The sequence below is a fragment of the Pseudocercospora fijiensis genome (assembly GCF_000340215.1).
Source record: "Pseudocercospora fijiensis CIRAD86 unplaced genomic scaffold MYCFIscaffold_1, whole genome shotgun sequence".
In the NCBI taxonomy this organism is placed as follows: Eukaryota; Fungi; Ascomycota; class Dothideomycetes; order Mycosphaerellales; family Mycosphaerellaceae; genus Pseudocercospora; species Pseudocercospora fijiensis.
In genome coordinates this window covers 1,527,451-1,547,492 of record NW_006921532.1, presented here as the reverse complement: position 1 = coordinate 1,547,492, position 20,042 = coordinate 1,527,451, and the positions used below count along the sequence as shown (strand labels likewise).

The 20,042-nt window shown below is 52.7% G+C and overlaps 7 protein-coding genes across 7 annotated transcripts; 4 read left to right on the top strand and 3 right to left on the bottom strand.

The window, feature by feature from the left end:
* The first annotated feature begins 563 nt into the window (after positions 1-563).
* On the top strand, positions 564-1,762 carry MYCFIDRAFT_85679 (uncharacterized protein). Its single transcript, XM_007922416.1, has 2 exons — positions 564-727; positions 784-1,762. The coding sequence occupies exons 1-2, from the start codon at positions 575-577 to the stop codon at positions 1,735-1,737; spliced, it is 1,107 nt and encodes a 368-aa protein (XP_007920607.1). The 5' UTR covers positions 564-574; the 3' UTR covers positions 1,738-1,762.
* A 415-nt stretch (positions 1,763-2,177) lies between these two features.
* MYCFIDRAFT_27689 (uncharacterized protein) lies at positions 2,178-3,926 on the top strand (the record flags this gene model as incomplete). The annotated part of the gene is made up of 4 exons (XM_007921641.1): positions 2,178-2,762; positions 2,824-3,482; positions 3,532-3,619; positions 3,705-3,926. The coding sequence occupies 4 exons, from the start codon at positions 2,178-2,180 to the stop codon at positions 3,924-3,926; spliced, it is 1,554 nt and encodes a 517-aa protein (XP_007919832.1).
* Positions 3,927-4,429: 503 nt separating this feature from the next.
* MYCFIDRAFT_62403 (uncharacterized protein) lies at positions 4,430-6,886 on the top strand (the record flags this gene model as incomplete). Its single annotated transcript, XM_007922042.1, has 1 exon — positions 4,430-6,886. The coding sequence occupies one exon, from the start codon at positions 4,430-4,432 to the stop codon at positions 6,884-6,886; it is 2,457 nt and encodes an 818-aa protein (XP_007920233.1).
* Positions 6,887-7,056: 170 nt separating this feature from the next.
* MYCFIDRAFT_209505 (uncharacterized protein) lies at positions 7,057-8,190 on the bottom strand. The gene has a single exon (XM_007922668.1). It carries the CDS (start codon positions 7,916-7,918, stop codon positions 7,550-7,552), a length of 369 nt encoding a protein of 122 aa, XP_007920859.1. The 5' UTR covers positions 7,919-8,190; the 3' UTR covers positions 7,057-7,549.
* Positions 8,191-16,016, bottom strand: MYCFIDRAFT_212874 (uncharacterized protein; the record flags this gene model as incomplete). The annotated part of the gene is made up of 10 exons (XM_007922666.1): positions 8,191-8,827; positions 8,929-11,919; positions 11,975-13,403; positions 13,724-13,881; positions 13,935-14,185; positions 14,393-14,426; positions 14,479-14,575; positions 14,631-14,876; positions 14,950-15,141; positions 15,945-16,016. The coding sequence occupies 10 exons, from the start codon at positions 16,014-16,016 to the stop codon at positions 8,814-8,816; spliced, it is 5,484 nt and encodes a 1,827-aa protein (XP_007920857.1). The 3' UTR covers positions 8,191-8,813.
* Positions 8,212-8,906, bottom strand: MYCFIDRAFT_209504 (uncharacterized protein). The gene has a single exon (XM_007922667.1). It carries the CDS (start codon positions 8,732-8,734, stop codon positions 8,420-8,422), a length of 315 nt encoding a protein of 104 aa, XP_007920858.1. The 5' UTR covers positions 8,735-8,906; the 3' UTR covers positions 8,212-8,419.
* A 2,429-nt stretch (positions 16,017-18,445) lies between the features above and the next one.
* MYCFIDRAFT_25425 (uncharacterized protein) lies at positions 18,446-19,816 on the top strand (the record flags this gene model as incomplete). Its single annotated transcript, XM_007921507.1, has 2 exons — positions 18,446-19,542; positions 19,612-19,816. 2 exons carry the CDS (start codon positions 18,446-18,448, stop codon positions 19,814-19,816), a joined length of 1,302 nt encoding a protein of 433 aa, XP_007919698.1.
* Between the last annotated feature and the right edge of the window lie 226 nt (positions 19,817-20,042).

The following is a 20,042-nucleotide window of genomic DNA, read 5'->3' as shown; positions in this document are numbered from 1 at the left end:
TAAAGGAAGGCCTAATCGGCGTTCGCCGCACCACCAAAATTAACATAGAAAGTGGAACCATTAGTGGGACTAGTTCGCCAAGAATCTCCGGTCTGGCCTTCAAAGGGATGCAGTGCAGGGACAGTCGACCGACAGCTACCCTAGCCAGTGGGGAACAAGGGTGACAGACGCCGCAGTGCTGCATACTGTATGTATGTAGCTTCGGCAAATGCTTTGAAGGTTGTCGATGAAGTGCAATGGACCATGATGGATAATAAAGAAGATATAATGTTGAGAGTACGACTTCCAGCTTGCGGAAAGGTTTTTTGTCAGTGTTTACCACTTCGTTCTTGGAAGTGAAGGTTCGTCGGATGGATCAACGTCGGCGTTTGAAGTGAATGACTCGAGCCGGAGGAAGGTCTGGCGAACAAGCTCTCAGGCTCCATGGACATCAGGTGTGGACCTGCCCTGCCGACAGATGGCAAAGGCTGTGTTAGTATGAGCATCCAGTCAGGTGGTCCCTTTCAACTCCTGTCGTCTGCTTCATTTGAAACATCTCAGTGATTTGCTTGCGAGGTACTCCCATCCCCAAGCCATGACCACCACAATCACAGAAAACGAGAAAAATCCCTCATTTGTGCTACGAGCAGTAAAAGACGTATTATTCGAAAATCGACCGATTCCGAAACTAAGAGATCCCTTCGATGTGCGCGTCCATATCCATCAAACAGGAATTTGCGGTTCTGATGTTCGAAGCCTCTATACATATACAAATCCAAATACCAAGCTAACCCGATTCGCCAGGTTCACTATTGGCAAAGAGGACGAATAGGAGATTTCGTGCTCACAAGTCCAATCATTCTCGGTCATGAGTCGTCCGGTACGGTAGTCGAGATCGGAAGCGCGGTCAAGAATGTCAAAGTGGGAGATCGAGTGGCGATAGAACCTGGGGTGCCATGTAGGCACTGCAATTACTGTCGAGAGGGCGCATACAATTTGTGTCCGGATACCGTATTTGCTGCGACACCGCCTTGGGATGGGACGCTTGCCAAGTACTACCTCGTCGCTTCGGACTACGTCTATCCCATTCCGGAGCATATGAGTATGGAGGAAGGGGCGCTCGTCGAGCCGACGGCTGTGGGAGTACAGATTTGTAAAGTGGGCGATGTGCGAGCGGGACAAACAGTGCTCGTCATGGGATGTGGGCCGATTGGAGTCATGTGTCAGGCAGTAGCAAAAGCTTGGGGCGCGAAGAAAGTCATTGGGATCGATGTCGTTCAGAGCCGGCTGGATTTCGCGAAAAGCTTTGGCGCTGATGGTGTTTACCTGCCGCCCAGACCGGATGCAGGTGCAGATCCAGTGGAGCATCAAGAAAAAGTTGCGGCATTGATCAAGAAAGAATTCGATCTGGGAGAAGGGCCAGATGTTGTACTAGAGTGTACCGGAGCCGAGCCATGCATCCAAACAGGCGTGTTCGTGTGTAAAAAGGGAGGCACCTACGTTCAAGCAGGTATGGGTAAGGAGAACGTTGTGTTTCCAATCACCACGGCTTGCATAAGAGCTTTAAACATCAAAGGGTCCATTCGGTACACAACAGGGTGCTACCCGCAAGCCGTCGATCTGGTGGCTTCTGGTAAGGTGGACGCAAAGCGACTGATCACGAATCGCTTCAAGTTTGAGGAGGCCGAGGATGCATTCGAGTTGGTCAAAGCAGCCAAGCCAGATGTCTTCAAGGTGATGATAGCTGGTGTTGAGTAATTGAGTGTCGAACTCATCAACTGTCACATGAAGCCACTTTATTCTGGCAAAGTTGTCTCAGCCCTTCATCATCACTATTCATCCAATCCCCTGAATGGAATAGCAACAGTTCAGGAATCTCCGAAACCGGCATTCCGTCTGCAGGTCGACAGTCGCCCTCGAATAGCGTGATGTGGAGCCCCATGCTTCATGCCTCCGCATCATGCTGGGGACAATCGCGTGGTTCTCCAGAAAAGTATGTACCATCCGAGAAATTGCCGCAGAGCCGGGTTGGGGTCGTTTCGCGCCAGAAAGACAACGGCAACTGTGGTAGTTTAATGATTTGCCCACTGCATCTCGATTCTCGCTTGATTTCATAAGGGTACATGTAGCAGACATCCCTCGACCTGTCGGTGAATGATCTGCCACTTTCGTGACAGTACAGCAGACAGACATCTATCATGAAGGACGAAAAGATTGTGGGAAGAGCACTTGCAGAAGTGCTGCCTCAAGATGGACTTTACTGGTTTCAGAAGCCACATTTGTTGAAATTGAATTTGATCTTGCTTGTACCCTTGCTCTCATCCAGTGTTGCAGGCTACGATGGATCTCTCATGAATGGTCTTCAGTCTCTGCCACAATGGAAAGAATACTTCGGCAAACCATCTGGAGCGCTCCTAGGATTGGTCAATGCCGCGCAGTCCATTGGATCCGTGCTGGCATTACCCATTGTCGGGACAATGGCTGACCGATTCGGGCGCAAAGCAGTCCTCTTGACGGGAATATTCGGAGTCATAGTCGCGACCATCATTCAAGCGACCTCTACAACTCTAGCCCAGTTTGTTGTGTCCAGGCTCGTAGTCGGAGCGGCTGGCATGTTTGCAGCACAGCCTAGCCCGTTGCTGCTCGCAGAATTGTCTTATCCGACTCACCGTGGCAAATACACTTCCGCATACTGGACACTGTACTACCTCGGCGCCATCTTAGCTTCCTGGACCACTTTTGGCACGCAAGACTACGCCTCGACGTGGGCGTGGCGCATCCCAGTAAGTCTAATGGGTTCGTGTCCGAGACATGTGCTGACCTTGTATCCTTCGCTTTTCGTAGACCATTTTGCAAGCCGGATACCCAAGCGTACAGCTTGCTTTCTTCTACTGGCTACCCGAGTCGCCGCGCTGGCTCATCTCAAAGGATCGCAATCAAGAGGCGGTGGCTATTCTCGCGAAATACCACGCTGGCGGCGATACGGGAAGCCCACTGGTCAGACGTGAGATGAGCGAGATAGTCGAGACCATCAAGTTGGAGCAGCAGGCGAAAGCAACGGGTTGGGGCACTCTAATCGCCACGCCGGGAAATCGCAAACGACTCTTCATCGCTGTAGCTCTTGGATCCATGGCCCAGTGGAATGGGATCGGAGTCGTTTCCTATTATCTGACGCTGGTACTGGACACTGTTGGGATTACGGATCCCTTCATACAAACACTCATCAATGGCCTGCTTCAAGTCTTTAACTTCGCAGTGGCGCTGTCTGCAGCCTTTTTGGTAGATCGTCTGGGTCGAAGGTTCTTGTTCAATTTCAGCGGCGTTGTAATGCTGATCTCATACATCATCTGGACGGCTTGCTCGGCGGTGAACAACGACACGGGCTCTCAGTCAGCTGGCATTGTTGTGATAGTGATGCTCTTCCTGTTCTATCTCGGCTACGATGTCAGCTACACGCCACTGCTGATGTCGTATCCCACAGAGATCTTTCCCTTTTCCATCAGGTATGTGCGGACTGCTGGCATGCTTCTGCTCAGAGCTGATGAATTGCAGATCCAAAGGCTTAACTTGCGAGCTGCTGTCGATTTATTGCTCGCTCGTAATAGCAGCATTCGTCAACCCGATCGGCCTTGAGAACATTGTGAGTACCGCCAAGGCTAAGCACTTCTTCGAGGCGATATGCAAGATTTGATGCATGTGCTGACGCTGGCATGTGCTGCCTTTAGGGATGGAAATATTACATCGTGTTTTGTTGCTTTCTGGTGGTATTCCTCGGAATCACATACTTCGTCTTCCCGGAAACTCGAGGATACTCGTTGGAAGAAATCGCGGAAGTGTTCGATGGTGCACAAGCGCACGTCGGTGGGTTCGAAGAGTGCGAGCGGAAATTGGGCAAGGTCGGCTACGAGGAGCACGTGGAGGAGCGGATAGACAATCTGTCAGTGTGATCGTTCATTTTTAGCCGTTGTCTGCAAATGTCGTGGTCGGATGCAGTGGTGACTCTGAGGCCATATCTGCGAGGAAGGTTGCCCAGCTATCATCGGAGGGCAGCAACACCACATCATTGTATGTCTTCTACCGGCTTCAAGGTGTCAAAGGTCAGCGGTGTGCCTGGCGGTAGTACCACGGCCTCTGACAAAGGCAATTGCTTTGCTGCCATCAAAATTTGACGGAAGGCGGTTTAGTAGTCTCAGCCACACACTGAGGCGGTGCAACTTCCACCTTCCACCTTCGAGCCTTCCAACATTATTATTCTGGCGGTGATTTCAGGAAGGCGCAGGCGCAGGCGCAGGCGCAGCGGTGTCTATTTGGGAACGTGAGTCAAGGTAAGGCAAGGCAATTGCGCGGGGCGCCTCTTGCCGATCCAAAACAAGGACGAGAAAAGCACAGCACACACAGCACACACAGCACACACAGCACAGCACTCGAAAGCACTGGACTCTCCTCCACCATGATGGCGTCGCTGTATGAAGGCGCGCCATACAAGGCGCAAGACTCGCATGAAGTGGCCGAAATGCTCCGCGCATTGGAGGCAAACAAGGGTCGAAGCAAAGGCAAAGCCGGCTTCTCCTGCAAGAAGAGCACCTTCGCCGTCGACGGCACCGACATCACCGTCGACTCGTGGAAAATGCACGACTGGGACTACAAGAAGCCCCATCTGCCAACCTACGCCCGAGGCCTCTTCACCACCACCACCCGAAAAGGCACGCCGGAGATCGCGGTCCGAGGCTACGACAAGTTCTTCAACCACGGCGAGACGCGCGAAACCGAATGGCCGAACGTCGAAGCCAACACCCGCGGTCCCTATGAGCTCAGCGTCAAGGAGAACGGGTGCATCATCTTCCTGGCGGGCCTCGAAGACGGAGCGCTTCTTGTCTGCAGCAAGCATTCCACCGGGGCCCGCGCTGACGTCGAAACCAGTCATGCTGCAGCTGGTGAGCGCTGGGTTGAGCGGCATCTTGCACGCGTGGGAAAGACCAAGCACGACCTCGCCATCACACTTCGACAGATGAACGCGACTGCCGTGGCCGAGCTGTGCGACGACGCCTTCGAGGAGCACGTGCTCGAATACACTCCCGACGCAGCCGGTCTCTATCTCCATGGAATCAACCTGAATCTTCCCGAATTCGCAACCTACCCTCATCACCTGGTCGACCGCTTCGCCGATGAGTGGGGCTTCAAGAAGACCACCTATCTCATCAAGCATGATATCAACGACGTCCATCACTTCTTGGAGCAAGTCGCCGAGACCGGCAACTTTGACGGCCGCGACACAGAGGGCTTCGTCATTCGATGCCAATCGAAAGCGAATACCAATGCGTGGCATGACTGGTTCTTCAAGTACAAGTTTGAAGAGCCTTACCTGATGTATCGTCAATGGCGCGAGTGCACCAAGGCTGTCATCGCCGGTCGACCTCCAAAATACAAGAAGCACAAGAAGATCACCGAGGACTATCTCCTCTTCGCGCGACGCCAACTGCACGCAAATAAAGAGCTTGCGAAAGCCTACAACAACAATCATGGCATTATCAAGATGCGTGACGATTTCCTCAAATCTCGTGGCCTTACCGGTGCGGATATCATTCGAGCGGAGGCAGCGGAAGGTGAAGTCTCAAGCGACGAAGTCACAAAGGATGTGATCCTGGTGCCGGTTGCCACCATTGGCTGCGGCAAGACAACTGTAGCGCTTGGTCTGGTCAAGCTGTTTGGATGGGGCCACATCCAGAACGATAACATCACTGTTAAGCGTGGAAAGCCTCAGGCTTTCGCGGCCGCATGCTGCAACGCACTTGCTGAAGAGAATGCCATGATCGCTGATCGCAACAACCACCAGCGTCGTGAGCGACAGCAGCTCATTGACGATGTCTCCAAGGTAGTACCGAATGCAAGATTCGTTGCACTGCACTTTGTACATGACCGTAGCAACTACGACCAGATCCGAACGGCGCTGCGAGATAGAGTCCTTTCGAGAGGTGACAATCACCAAACCATCCACACCAGCAAAGGTCCGGAAGAAATTATTGGCATCATGGAAGGCTTCCTACATCGATTCGAGCCAGTCAATCACGAAGCTCCTCCGGATGACGGCTTCGATATAGTCATCGATCTCGATCCTACACTATCCTCGAGACAGAATCTCGAAACGGTCGTCACGCGGTTGTACACAGAATATCCGAAGCTGTTCGGCGGCCAGGACATGCCAACCCCTGACGACATGGACCTTGCAATTGATGCAGCGCTGAACGATTACCAAGTCGACATCAAGCACGAAATCAAGGGCTTTGACAAGAAACACAACAAGCACAATGGTAATCGACCGCAGTCCAATGGCAATCAGCCCAAGCCAAAAGAGAAGAAGGTGGAGTACTTTGCCGTTCAAGTGCCAGCGGCACGTGTCAATGCCATCCTGAACGCCATGTTCGCCGACGCACCAGCAGAAGTCTCCAGAATGTTCACGCAGCTCAAGAACACTCGTCGCCTCCAGACCGAGTTTCACGTCACCCTGATCCATCGCGCCAGCGCGGCAGACCACCAGGACACCTGGGCACACCTGACGGACCTTCACGCAAAAGCTTCAGCACCCACCGAGGAGCGCGCATTCCCCATTCCAGATCCCAAGCTTGGTGCGTGTAGCGTGCGACTCGAGCGCCTCATTTGGGACAACAGGTGTATGGCATTCATCGTCCGTCTCCAGCCTCTCGACGGCAGCACAGAGCAGTTCCAGACCACCAACAAGACAGCACACATCACCATCGGCACGGCATCGCCAGATATCAAGCCGAAAGAGTCAAACGACATGCTTGCTCGTTGGCTCCAGGAGGGTAGCGGAGCAAACGGTATCAATGAGATGGCAGTTAAAGGCAACGTGGAATTGGAAGGCACAGTGAAAGGCATTCTGTCGCGGTAGAAAGGCGCTGGAAGGAGGAGACGTACTGGACCCGATCATAAAGCAAACAGTGCGCTCGCGGTGCATTGATGGCGGTTCGGATTCCTCGCGCATTTGAGGATCGATGCATAACACACTACAGTAGCGTGTAAAATTAAGATCATGCACTGTCGAGGATGAAATGATATACAGGGCGGCGACGAACACGTGCTAGCCTTAACTATCAATGAATTGATGAGCAACGTGCACATGTCCTCGAGCTCGCCGTCTTTTTCGCAAAGAGTCTCTCTTCGAGATTCTGACCCTTCCAAAGCTGTTCAGCATACCTGGCTGGTCCTCCCAGATTTACCTATTCAGACTTCTCCTTCTCCTGCCGAGCGTCATGCAAGAGGCGCAAAAGTATCATGAACTGATGCACTTCTGGGATGTAAGGGAAGTGACCCTTTGTGACAGCAGTAGAAAAGACATGTCCGCGCACATTCTCTCCGTCATCTCCGGGCCCAGGCACGCCCTCAGATTGGTTATCGTTCTCGGCCTCTTCTGGATCTTCGCTCTCACCGTCCATCGACCGCCGCCACATGGAGCAGCCACTCACTGAGAGATGGAAAGATCGCAGGGCAGCGTCGTCGTCCCACGGGAGCCGAGGCATCGTCATACCTCTGAACACCTTCGCCTTCCCGAGCTTCATGAGTTCGGGTGAAAAGTCTCTTCGCCGATGGGCCAGAGATATCGTGGCAAAGCTTGAAGAGCAATAGCCAGGGTATCATTCCTGGAGAATCGCTTGGGTTGGTCCGCTGTCAGCTCACGAATGAATTCCTCGAGAAGAGCGAATGCTTCAGGATCTGAGTCTTCGTCAGTCTGGTATGGGTCCTCGTCACTGTCGTCTGTTTCATCGAGCTCGCTTTCAGTCATTTGTGCAGTCGGATGCTGTCGAGTCGCATCGCAAAGTGGCCTCTTGTTGGACTTCGACGCATGCAGTTCGCCTTCTGGCGATGGGCGCTTGAGGCCTCCCGTTGGGTGTGCACTGTCTGCCGCAATGTAGTGACCGAACATTGTCAAGGTCGCAGTACAGCGACGAATGGAGTGCGATAGGAAGTCTTGTTGTAAGTAGATAGGTCTCACGAGTCAAACCGCGACGATGCGTGAATGAGACATGATAGCTTTGGTGTCGGGCATAGTCGTTGGTGGGAACTGAATGGGCCTGCGGGTACCAGCACTCAGCACTCCTCACTCTGAGTAATAGCTTCGTCTTGACCAGAGCATTTGCTATTTTCAAGTGCGGCCGATGTACTTATATGAGAAGGTTCCGAGTTGAGGAGTAAAGTAGTTGGCCAGAAGACCTGCGGCGCGAATAGGTATGCTTCAGTATAGCTATGCTACTATAAATATCATCGTTGATCATCGGTGGCTGTCCTGCAATCAATGCATTCCTACAGCCACAAGCTTGCGAGAAGGGTATCATTTCCGAAAGAATAAACCAGACCATCCCAAAACTCCAATCGAATGCACATCGATCCAGATCCGCTGAATGTAGATTGCCACATCAAATGCACCTCACAGTCCTGCCATCTTCTTCAGCCAGCTCCCGCCTTTGCTGGCCCTGCGTTCTGGCATTGCAGGTCTTGCATCGTAAGCTCTTCCCATGTCTCCATAGCCACTTGCGCCAGAGGCCAAGGTTCGCCGACGGTCGTGCGAGGATCCGTCGCTAGACTTGACACCTTCAGCCTCCCTTCTTTCCCTGCGTCTACGCCTTCTCATGTCATCTTCTTCATCCTCGACGTCTCGTCGCTTGCGATTTCGATACTCTCGCGCGGTGCCAGGAAGTTCATCTTCGTACCTATCTGGCGTCTGATCCGCTGCAAAGTGCATAGGTGCGTCCACAATCGTTCCCTCGACAGGAGGTGGTGGCGGCGGTTCATCGTTGATGCTATCGACCCACGAACGTGTCTTATCGCCGCCGGTCTTGATCGCGTGAGCAACAGGACTGAAAGGAGAACGCGCAGCCACACCAAAACCAGCAACATCATGAGGGTCAGCATGAGGAGAGGTAGGGTTTGGCTCACCTCTGGACGTAGTGCCAAAGTAGTCTTCCGCGACTGGATAGTCAGAACGACGACGCGATGGACGTGGCCGATCTTTGTCTCCTCCACCTGCGCCCACGTCTACCGAACGGCGCATACGGCGCTCTTCTCTTCGAATACGACGAGCTTCTTCATCGTCAGGATTGTCCATGTATGAGCGTCGGCGATCTGAAGCCACAGGTCGCGCAGCAGCGGCTTCCTTCTCCCTGCGACGTTCACGACGTTCTTCGCGCGCCCTTTCCTCGTCACGCAGCTGTCTTTCTTCTTCTTCCCTGCGAGCCCGTCGCTCATCGCGCCGTCGCTGTCGCCGCTCCTCGTCTTCCCTTGCAAGTCGATCTTCTTCTTCTCTAGCTTGAGCACGACGACGATCCTCCCTTTCTTTATGTCTGGCCGCTCGATCCGCTTCTTCAGCAGCCTCCCGCTCACGTCTCTCCCGACGTTCACGGCGACGCCGCTCGCGATCCTCATCAATATCAGTCTGGGGTGCAGCGTCAGTCAAGCCATCGCCATCTGATGCTTTGCGTGACGAGCGGCCGACTTTGTGGTCTTCTCGTCGCAGACGCTTCGAGTAGTCGTCGTCGTAGACGGAGTCTCTCTTACGTCGTGAGCCGGCAGCGTCAGGGTCATACTTGCTCTGCCTTCGTTCTGGCGTTGGCCTTGCAGAGCCGCCTCCGAAAGCGCCGAGTAGACCTCCCATGAGACCACGCTTTTTCGCGGTAGAAGTTCGTCTAGGTGGTGTAGGTTTCTCCACGAATTGTAGATCCTCTGGCCCAGAGAACAACTTGGCCTCGTCGGAACCTCTTGGTGCATCCACCATGTCCTCGTCAAAATCTCCAAGAGCACCAGACATCCGTGTACTTTGACGCTTCGACTTGCTAGATTTCTTGCGGTCTCTGCGGTCATCAATATCCTTGGCAGAATCTTCGGGAACATCGGCATCTACAACAATCATATCGTCGGAGTCGATTGGATAGGGATCTGGAATCTTGCGAGTGGCCTTCTCGCGAGTGGACTTGGAGCGACCAAGGACCTTAGCAGCCTTGTCTGAGATGTCCGGCGGGGGTGAGATGAGCCCGGAGTCCTCGACAGCCGTAGAATGACGCCTTGAACTAGACTTCACCCCGGACGATTTCTCCCGTGTAGACTTGGATCGCGACGGCGTTGGTGCTCCACCAAACAGCGAAAAGCCGCGTGAAGTGCTTGGCCTCGACTTTGATTCCTTGCGGTCCTTGTCCGAACCCGAAGACTTGCTCGACTTCTCCAAGGGATCCTTGTCACCAGCTTTGCGGGCCGATTTTGATCGTGACAACCCAGCAGGTCGTTCTGATGCCTTTGAAGGGGTACCGTCATCCTTCGAGCCAGACTTGTCTTTGGAAGAAGTCTTCTTCGCGGGAGTAGCGCCCCAAAAACCCCAAGAAGAAGATTGCTGATCCCGAACAACCTTTGGACGTTCCTTCTTGGTTGACTTGGGCTCCTTGTTGGGGACCTCTTCCGGCGGAGGAGTAGGAAGCTCAGGAGGATCCATCGAGTCATCAATATCCACTGGGGGAGGCGCTTCAACAACAGGCTCGGATTTCTTCTTCGACTCCTTGGTAGATTTGCTTGAAGTCTTCTTGTCTTTGCTCGACTTCTTCGCAGGCGGCGAGGCTGGCATCTCAGGTTCTGGCTGAATGTCTTCCGCGAATTCGTCAGTTGGAAACCCTCCAGGCAGCGGTGATATCGGCGGCGGCGGCGGTGATGCGATCTCTGGCTCCTTGGTTTTCTTCGCCTTCTTGTCACTCTTCTTCGATTTCTTCTCCTCAACAACGACGACTGGTTCTGGCTCGGGCTCTGGTTCCGGGATGATCTCCGGTTCTGGCGGGGCTGGCGCAACAGGTGTCCACAAGCTATCGATCTTCTTTGACTTCCCGCTCTTGGTGACAGCTGGACTTGGCGTTGGTTCTGCGTTCAAAGCCTTGATGCGATCTTGTATCGAGTTGCCTTTGGAACTCTTCAGTTTCGACGCGTCTTTGCCTGCCGCCTTCGAGGGAGGCGACATTGCCGTGATGCCAAATCCATCGTCGTCAAAGGAAATATCTGGCGTCTTCGAGAAACCAGTGTTTAGCGAAGCATCCTGATTGGCCCACGGGTTGGGAGCAATTTTACTACTCGTGTCCGCAACGGGTGTGGCTTTTTTGGAAGATTTGAGTGACGAACCCCAGAAACTCCAGCCGTCTGCCTTCTTTGGCTCGTCGAATGAGAGCGTTGGATCCTCTTCGGGCACGATGTCGACGATCGGAGGTTCCTCCTTCGGCTCCGATTTCTTGCTTGACTTGCTCTCGACTCTGGACAGTTTTGTATCTTTAGAGGACGACTTCTTGTCCGCCTTTGCGTCTTTGGAAGATTTCTTTTTGTCTGCGGGTTGAGGCGGCGGTGCTGGCTCCTCGAGCAACAGGTCGTCGAGGTCGTTTTCTTCGCCAAGTGCCGCAGCGAATGCTTCTTCATCTGCTTTGCGCTGTGCTTCGGCTGCTTCAGCAGCCTCTCGCTCCTCTTTCTCTTTCTTCTCCTTCGCTTCGCGAGCTCTCTTCTCTTTTGATGTCTCCTTTTTGGAACTGCTTCCCATTCCAGACTTTTCTTCCTTTTTAGCCTTCTGATCTTCTTTGATGGGTTCGGGTTCAGGCTCGGGTTCGATGTTCTCGACAATGTCAAGAATGTCGTCAACTGGTGCTTTCGCACTAGACTTGCTGTCCTTGGACTTGGTCTTGGTCAAAGAGATTGGTACTTCCACGATTGGTTCAGGTTCAGCCTTTGCACCCTTCTTGGCTTTTTTGTCCTTCTTCGACGTTGTTGAGAAGCTCCACGGATCTTCAGCAGGCGGCTCAGTTATGTCCAGCAAGTCCGCTCCGGCGTTTCCATCGAGACCAGCATCACCAGAGTCTGGCGCTGGAACAAATGCGGATTCTTTCTTAGCTCCCTTCTTCTTGGCTTTCGTTCCTGCGGGATTGGTTAGCATACATTCCTCAGAAGCTGCAAAACAAGCGGCACCTACCAGTCGTCCAGGGAGACCAGGGGTCCTCCTCAGCAGACTTCTCTTGAACAGATTCTGGAAGAAGGACCGACGCGCCAGGACTCGGGTCCACAACTTCAACGACGCCTTTTGTCTTGTCTTTCTTGCCGGCCTTTTTCTTAGTGCCCGTTGACCAGCTATTCGTCCAGTCGTCGTCTGCTTTCGGCTCAACAACAGCTTCAGGCTCGAGCTCTTCAGGAGCGGGCGGATTAGTCACAGCCTCGATCAAAGCAGTGGCACCCTTCTTGCTCTTCTTGTCCTTGCTAGCACCCCAACCAGAAAACCAATCGGTATCACCGGCGGGCGCATGTGCAACGGGCGGGGAAGGCGGCGCAGGCGGCGCAGGCTCTTCGACAACGCCCTTCTTGCCCTTCTTCTTTTTGCTCGTGCTCGTGTCGGCCCATCCACCACCAAGCCAGTCGTTGGCGGGGTGTTCCGGCTCCGGAGGCGGAGGTGGAGGCACATTGACAATGGCGGGCTCTGCGGGCTCTTCAGAACACTCGAAAGCGCCTTTTTTCTTCTTCTTATCCTTCTTCGTCGAAATCCCCCAGCCTGCGAATCCATCGTCCTCTTTTGGCGCTTCTACAACAGGCTCTGGTTTAGACTCCGGCTTAGGAGCAGGTGCTTCCTCTTTCACGACGCCCTTCGCAGCTTTCTTGCTCTTCATCCCAAATGAAGACCAGAGGTCATCTTCCTCTTTCTCCTCTTTCGGTGGTTCAGGCTCGGGCTCTGGGACGATCACGACTGGTTCAGGCTCAGGATCCCACATGCTGGTCTTCCCGGCTTTCTTCGCCTTCTTGCGGTCCTTCGCGCTCATATTCGTGCTCGTAAACCCGCCCCGAGGGTCTTCTGCAGGCGGCGGCGCAACAGGCTCGGGCGGTGGAGGCGCCGGAGCCTCAACAATGGCCTCTGGATCTGCAGTTGCGCTGATACCTTTCTTTTTGAGTTTCTTCTTATCTTTCGCACTCACTGACCATGGATCTTCGGCCTCTGCCTTGGGCTTCTCGGCGGTGGGTACGCCAAGGTCGAGGTTGTCCATGGCGTTATCGTCGTCGAAGCTGAAGTTCAACGCACTGGACGTGGTTTTTTTGTCGTCCTTCTTCGACTTGCTGCCCCCGAAGCGGCCGAAGCCCCAGCCAGTTGAGATCGAGGTGTCTACCTTTGGAGCTTCAGTAGTGGCGGTAGTGTCAGCCGCCCCAAAACCCCACGATGAACCGCCTCCAGAACCGCCTCCACCCCATCCCGTTCCCCAATTTCCAAAGCTGATGAAGCCGCTCGACTTTTCTGCACCTGCATCTTTTTTGCTGCTGCCGAAGTCCAGATCAAGTTTCGGTGCAGCCTTGTCATCATTGAGGCTGATGTCGTCAAATTTCATGTCGCTCTTCTCGTCCTTGGGTGGCTCCGGATCGTTCTGCCCAGCAGCAATGCGTTAGCATCATGCAGTAGTTATACTGGACACCTTTCACGAAAAATATGATCATGCGACCGTTTCGCGTTAGGGAGTCGTGTTTGTATCGATAGAATCGCGTGAGATTGCGGAGGTCCATGCTCACGAGCCACCGCGGCTGCTGCGCCCCGGAAGACTCGCATCGCATCGTTCTTCGCCCCTTTCTGGAGCGCTGCGGCATGCCTCACGCCATTCGCCGCGCTCGAGATCAGTGCTAGAATTCGACCGGCATTCCGCCAAATAATGAAGCAAATCATCAATAGAAGAAATTGGACAACACATACCTTGCCCTTGCCCTTCTTTTTCAATTTCTTGTCCTTCTTTCCCCAGGACTCCCAAACATCTTCTTCCTCTTTGGGTTCTTCTTTGGGTGGCTCTGGCTCTGGCTCTGGGATCACCTCAGGCTCAGGTTCCTTGCCCTTGGTTTGTTTCTTCTTTTTGCCTGCGCCAGTATCGTCAATGCCCGTCAAAGTGCCATACGCGATCCTCACTCACCACCAGTTGGATACGTGCCCCAGTCGTCGTTTGCGGGTGGCGGATTCGGGACAGGCTCAGGCTCAGGGTCTTTGGCGGGCTCTGGGTCAGCATTCCTGCCTGTTTTCTTCTTCGACTTCTTCGTTGTAAAGCCACCCGAGTCTTGATCGGCTGCTACATCCCCAGCCGGCACGGGTTCTGGTTCTGGCTGTTGGGGTGGTTCGGGTTCAGGCTCTGGTTCAAACGCAGCAGCCGCACCTTTTTTGTTTTTCCTACAAATTTAGGGAGTCAGTGTCAATATCTCACTTAGTCAGAGGGTGTCTGCATCGGCCATTGGCGAGAGTACCCGGACATATGCCCTTGCTACGCAGACGGTTTGCAGCATACCACTAAAATGGTATACTGTATCCAAGACACTAGAGCTTATGTTGAGAGGTAACCTCGACAACGTCGAAGTGCACTCCGCAGATTCAACTCACTTTTTCTTGCCTACAGTAGCAAAGGTTCCCCAGTCTATATCGAAGCCGTCAGTCGAATAGATGAAAATTTGTTCTGTAGGCCTCACCATCTAGAGGCTCTGCCTCGCCAGCGCCTGCACCGGCATCAGCATTAGCAGTACCCTCCTCTTCTTGCTTTCGCTTTTCTTCCTCTTCCTCAGCCTCCTGACCGCACTAGTTAGCAACCAATCATCCATACCTAGAATCGGTCCATGCTTACCTCCCAAGCGGGCTTCTTTTTCTTCTTTTTGTCGTTCTTGTTGCCGCTGTCGTTCCACCAGTCATCGTCGCCTCCACCTTCATCGCCTCCTCCTGGAGCGTCTCCGCCGGCAGAGTTTCCACCTCCGTCTCCGCCTCCGCCTCCGCCTCCGCCTCCGCCATTCTCCTCGCCTCCAGCTCCTTCATTTTTCTCGTCATCGCTATCTGCCCACTTAGCCTTTTGAGCAGCCACAGCAGCTTTCTTGGCCTAAAACACGATAAGTCGAGGGTCAGCAAACGTCCCAGACATTGAGGTGCTCTCAAGCTATAACTTTTCTCACCTTTTTCTTGGCGTGCTCGCGAAAGCCCTCTTCCACGTTGAAATTCACATCAAACTTGCTGTCAAAAAGATACGAAGGTCTTGTGGAACTTCGTTCGCGTGTCTCGCTGCTATTGGTCACAATCTCGACTGCTTGCAGTAGACATTGCTTATATGCGAGCGAATCGGTAGTCGTATAGTCTGGGGGTAGGTCCTGTACGCTATCTTCATAGCTCGGTGGAGGCGCTGTGGCATCTACTGCAAAGGCCTTATAGAAAGGTCTCCAAAGCTCTTTCGGCACAACATCTTGCTTCTCAACGTGACTGCTTTTTTGTGACCTATCTTCACATTTCAAACTCTCCCAAAAGCCAACCAAGGTTCTGATCCGCGTCTTCAATCCCTTACTGCGGTTTTCAGCCAACACTACTATCGGTGGCTGGGTGCCGGGTTTGGGCGATTCGCGGTGTTGGAGCTCTCCGCGAGTTGTTGCAGTTGCGACAGCAGAGGCTGCCATTGAGCGATCCAAGATTCAACACGAGCGATTGCGCGGAAATCATAGAAGGCGATGGTGTGTATTTCGTCGCCGTGATAGTGGCCGGGAGCTTCCTTGTCGCGTTTGATTACCGGTAAGGCTGGATGTTCGAATTTCGAGACACGCGACTCGCGACACACGAGTTGCAGTACAACAATTAAAAGGAGGTGTCCAAGTCCAAGAGGGAGAGAGAGAGGCAGATTCCTGGTAGGATTCAGGGAGCTTTGTTGCAATTGCACATCCAAGTCATGCGGAACCAAGCAGGCCGAATGGTGTGGTGGGAAGCGATTACGGCAGGGTCAGGGGTTTTGTTTGGTGTATCGCTGCCGAGAGTCTGTAGCGAACGAATCAAATCGGACCAAAGGCTCCCATTAACAACGCCCGCCCATGCTGCGATCGTGAAGTAGTAGCGTGGCGTGGCAAGTAGTACTGTAGCAAAGATATGGGCCAGTGAAAAGGAGAAAGCAGGCAGTGTAGGAACTTACTAGGAAGGGCATGCTATAGTAAGTTGGGTGTAACAGACAGACATGTCGTGCAGGGCTGATGCCGTCCGACATTGCGGGTATTGGCTGCCAGTGTCCGCTCACAAATTGTTGCTGATGCACCCGGGACGAATTGTTTCACCGCCAGATGAGAAGCTGTCGTGATTGCTCAAAGACTGCATCCGCCTGCAGACGAGCTGCATCGAGGGACAAGAAGTCGCATGGCTAGCTGCGTGAGATCCGACCCTCTTTTCGAGGCTTGAGCTTCTGAACTTGAGGAGAGGGGCTCGAGGCTTGTTCGTGAGTGGTGTGAGCTTGCGGGACGACCGCCATACTACTGTACTAGCAAACCACCAGGTCATACCGCTTTTGTGACGACATGCTTCAGAATGCCGTTGAGGATGCCAGCAATACTGTACATGCATGCCGAGGTTGAGTCCGTGGACTTTCCAAATGCCAGGAGCAGCCGAAGACAAGAAAGCCGCGTTCGATGTCCTTGAAAGTGTTGACGTGTATACCATTCCAAAGAACAGTATGCAAATATGTGGGACCAACGTGCAGATTGGACAGGAAGACGAGTTCTTCACCCTGCATTAACGCCTGATGCAAGACTGCAAGTCACGGTTCACGGCAAGTTTGGTAGGAGTCAAACATCGCGTGTGTTCTCAAGGTACGTGGGAAAGCAATAGAGTATAGATGGCATATACACCACCTTTTTGTCTGTAAGAAGGATAAAGGCACATTCTTGATAGCAATTGTATCCCCACGCTTGGATGTCCGAGGAACAAGACATGACAAGCAGCTTAGAATCGGTCTGAGGCTGGAGACATTGTAGGCCCGACGTAGGCTTGGTCTGGATGTGTACCATACACCATACTCTACACCTCCACAGAGCGAATACGAGCCCAGGCTTGGAAGCTCTCGCTGTCGAAAAGAGCAGATGAAATCTTCGTCAAATCCTAAGTGAATCCTTCACTTTTCCCCCTCTGCTCATTACTACACGGATCCTGAAGTGAACACGGACTCGTCGCGGATGAATGCATGAGGTATTTGTGCCTTTCCTCTCTCATTGAATCGAGCCAGTTCGGCGTGGGATCGGGGCGGATGAATAAGTGTTGATATGCAGGCATCATACACCTATCCAATCCACATACGAAAAAGGTACGCGATCATGTGCCCCAGAAAAGCTCACCAGTGGACCTTCGGTGCAGCGATATGTTGATTCAGCCTGTTATTTTCCAGATCCGGCAGCCTTTGATTTTTGCAATCTAGCCCAACGTCCAATAAGTGACGGTGCACTCCTAGTGGCATCTGATCCCATGGAATCGTGGATTTCCTTCCAAGACAATCCCCGTTGGCGAAGCCGACGAAGCTGCTCGTCCTCCTCCGGCGTGAAATATGGTTTCACCTTGGATCTGGGCTTCAACCGAGACATAATGATTTGTGGAGATCTTCCAAGCTTTTCAGCGATCGCGCCTGCAGTCAATCCCTCTTCGTGCATCTTCAACATTGAAAGCTTATCCTCAAAAGTCCACTAAAAGGATACGACCTATCAGCAAAGATCTCACAGACAAGAAGCGTCTGTGCTGTATGCTATACGTACAGGTTTTGCATTGTGAAACCTTTGATACTGGTTACCAACAACGTAGTAGCGCACAGTATTAGGTTTCCGATTCAATGCACTCGCAATTGAAGATATACTGCAGCCCTCAGAATGCATTTTGGAAGCAGTCTCGTGGTCCTTTTCGGTCCATTTTCTCACGGTCCTGCCAGGCCTGAGTATCCGGAATCGATTACTGATGCTTCCATCAGTTCGACCCATGATTCGCCCGATTTCGACAAAATTCTTCCCTTGATCATGGAGTTTGAGGAGTTCTTTATCCTGGTTTTCATCCCATTTCCCCACCACAGGCTTCCAATTCTGTGTTTCGCGCGTATATTTGATCTTTGCGCCAACAGATGTCAGGCTTCGCCCCAGGTTCTTCGCAATTTCTCGTCTTGGGCAGCCTTTCTCATACAGGTGTTTGAGCATTTCGAGATCTTCGGCGCTCCATGATTTCATTAGGCTAGGTTTTGCGCCTGGTCTCCCTTTGGACTTAGAAGACTCTGGCCGACGAAAGACCTTCGCCACCGCGTTGACGTTGAAAATAGCACATTGAGTGACTGCAGCCACACGAAGGTGACAGCATCCAGTGCCGAGAAGACGAAGCATGTGCTTGCCGTTCTGGTTCTGTTGAAGGCGAGAATATGCAGCAGTGTTGTTGTTTGTCATGACGGTTGCATCTCGCCAAGCCAAAGCATCACTGACTCGCGTTGGTTGTTGCTCCCCAGCGAAGCCTCGGTTCGCTTTTTCACAGCACGCATTGCACCTACCCGAGACCCGTAGCTTGCTCCACTCCATTATTTGCGAGTACGAGTTACGGAGATAGCTACAAGTGAGATCGTTTTATCATGCTTCCTCTGAATCACATATCACTCTTCTTGCTCTCTTGAGCTAATCCACCATGTCCAATACTGACAAGAAGGCCTTTGGGAACCTCGCACCTTGGAGTGAGCCAGCTTGGTCTCACGGCATACCATCTCCATACTATAACGAATCCCATAGAAGGTATCGCGATGAGCTCCGTCGGTATGTCGATGAAAACATCCTCCCTTATGCTCTAGATTGGGAAGAGGCAGGCGAAGCGCCTGAGGAAGCGAGGATGAAGTGGGCAAAGTCTGGATTCTCTTTTGCAGATGTGCCGCTCGAATATCGACCCAAAGACATTCCCTTTCCTGCTGGGATATCGACCACCGAGCTTGATGCTTTCCATACTTTGGTCTCCACAGACGAGACCTCTCGCGTGGAGGGTGGCGTGACAAGCTCACTGGGAGGCGGCAGTGTCATTGGTATCCCGCCTGTTATTCATCACGGCACGCCTGAGCAAAAGCGCAAATGGTTACCAGGCTTATTCTCATGGGAGACCAGCTTCTGTCTAGGTATCACTGAACCTAGCGGGGGCTCAGACGTAGCGAATCTGCAGACCACAGCCGAGAAAACTCCAGATGGCAAGTTCTACATTGTGAACGGATATAAGAAATGGATCACTGGGGCTCCATGGGCTACTCACATGACTACTGCCGTTAGAACTGGAGGCCCAGGAATGGGTGGGATTTCTGTGCTCGTGATTCCAACCAACTCGCCTGGTCTATCGATGCGAAGAATACCCAACAGTGGCCAGAAAGCCGGTGGAGCGTCAATGATCGAACTCGACGATGTCAAAGTACCCGTTGAGAATCTCTTGGGCAAAGAGAACGAGGGCTTCAAGGTCATCATGGTGAACTTCAATCGGGAACGCTATATCATGGCCGTAGGTTGCAATCGTAAGGCCAGGACATGCCTATCAGTTGCCTTTGACTACGCCAACAAACGAGAAACATTCGGCAAGCCTCTGATTGCCAATCAAATTATTGCCCACAAGTTTTCTACAATGGCCAGATACATCGAAAGCCACTGGGCTTGGCTGGAGCAGATTGCCTACGCAGTTCAGATGTCTCCGATGGGTTTTCAAGACCCTGATATCGCGGGAAGAATTGCTTTGGCAAAGGTACATGGTGGCAGGTGAGTCCGAGATACAAATCTCACATGTGCGCGAGAGTATTGCTCTTAGCACACATTATTGACATTAAGCAGAATCCAAGAAATGGCCAACAGGGAGGCGCAACAAGTGCTTGGCGGCGCCGGCTACCAGAAACAGGGCCCGGGTGCTGTTGTCGAGCAGATGTCGCGTGATTTGAGGATGATGGTTGTTGGAGGAGGCAGTGAAGAGATCATTTCAGATCTGGCTGTGCGTCAAGAGACGATGAGGGCAAGGAAACGAGGTTGGAAACTGTAACTATCCGATTTAACTGCTGTAATTTGATGTGCGGAAACAGTCTTGCGCATTGTATTTGCGCTTGAAGCTGAAGAAGCATTTGAACGTTTGAATGCTCTGGAACTATCTTTGAGAGCGTCCTGGAAGTGTTGAGTTGGGTCGAGCTCCATCTTGATGTCTTGTCGAACGTCTCTCCGGCTCGCAGCATCGGTGAGCAAACTAGCTGCCGTCACAACAATGTATGATG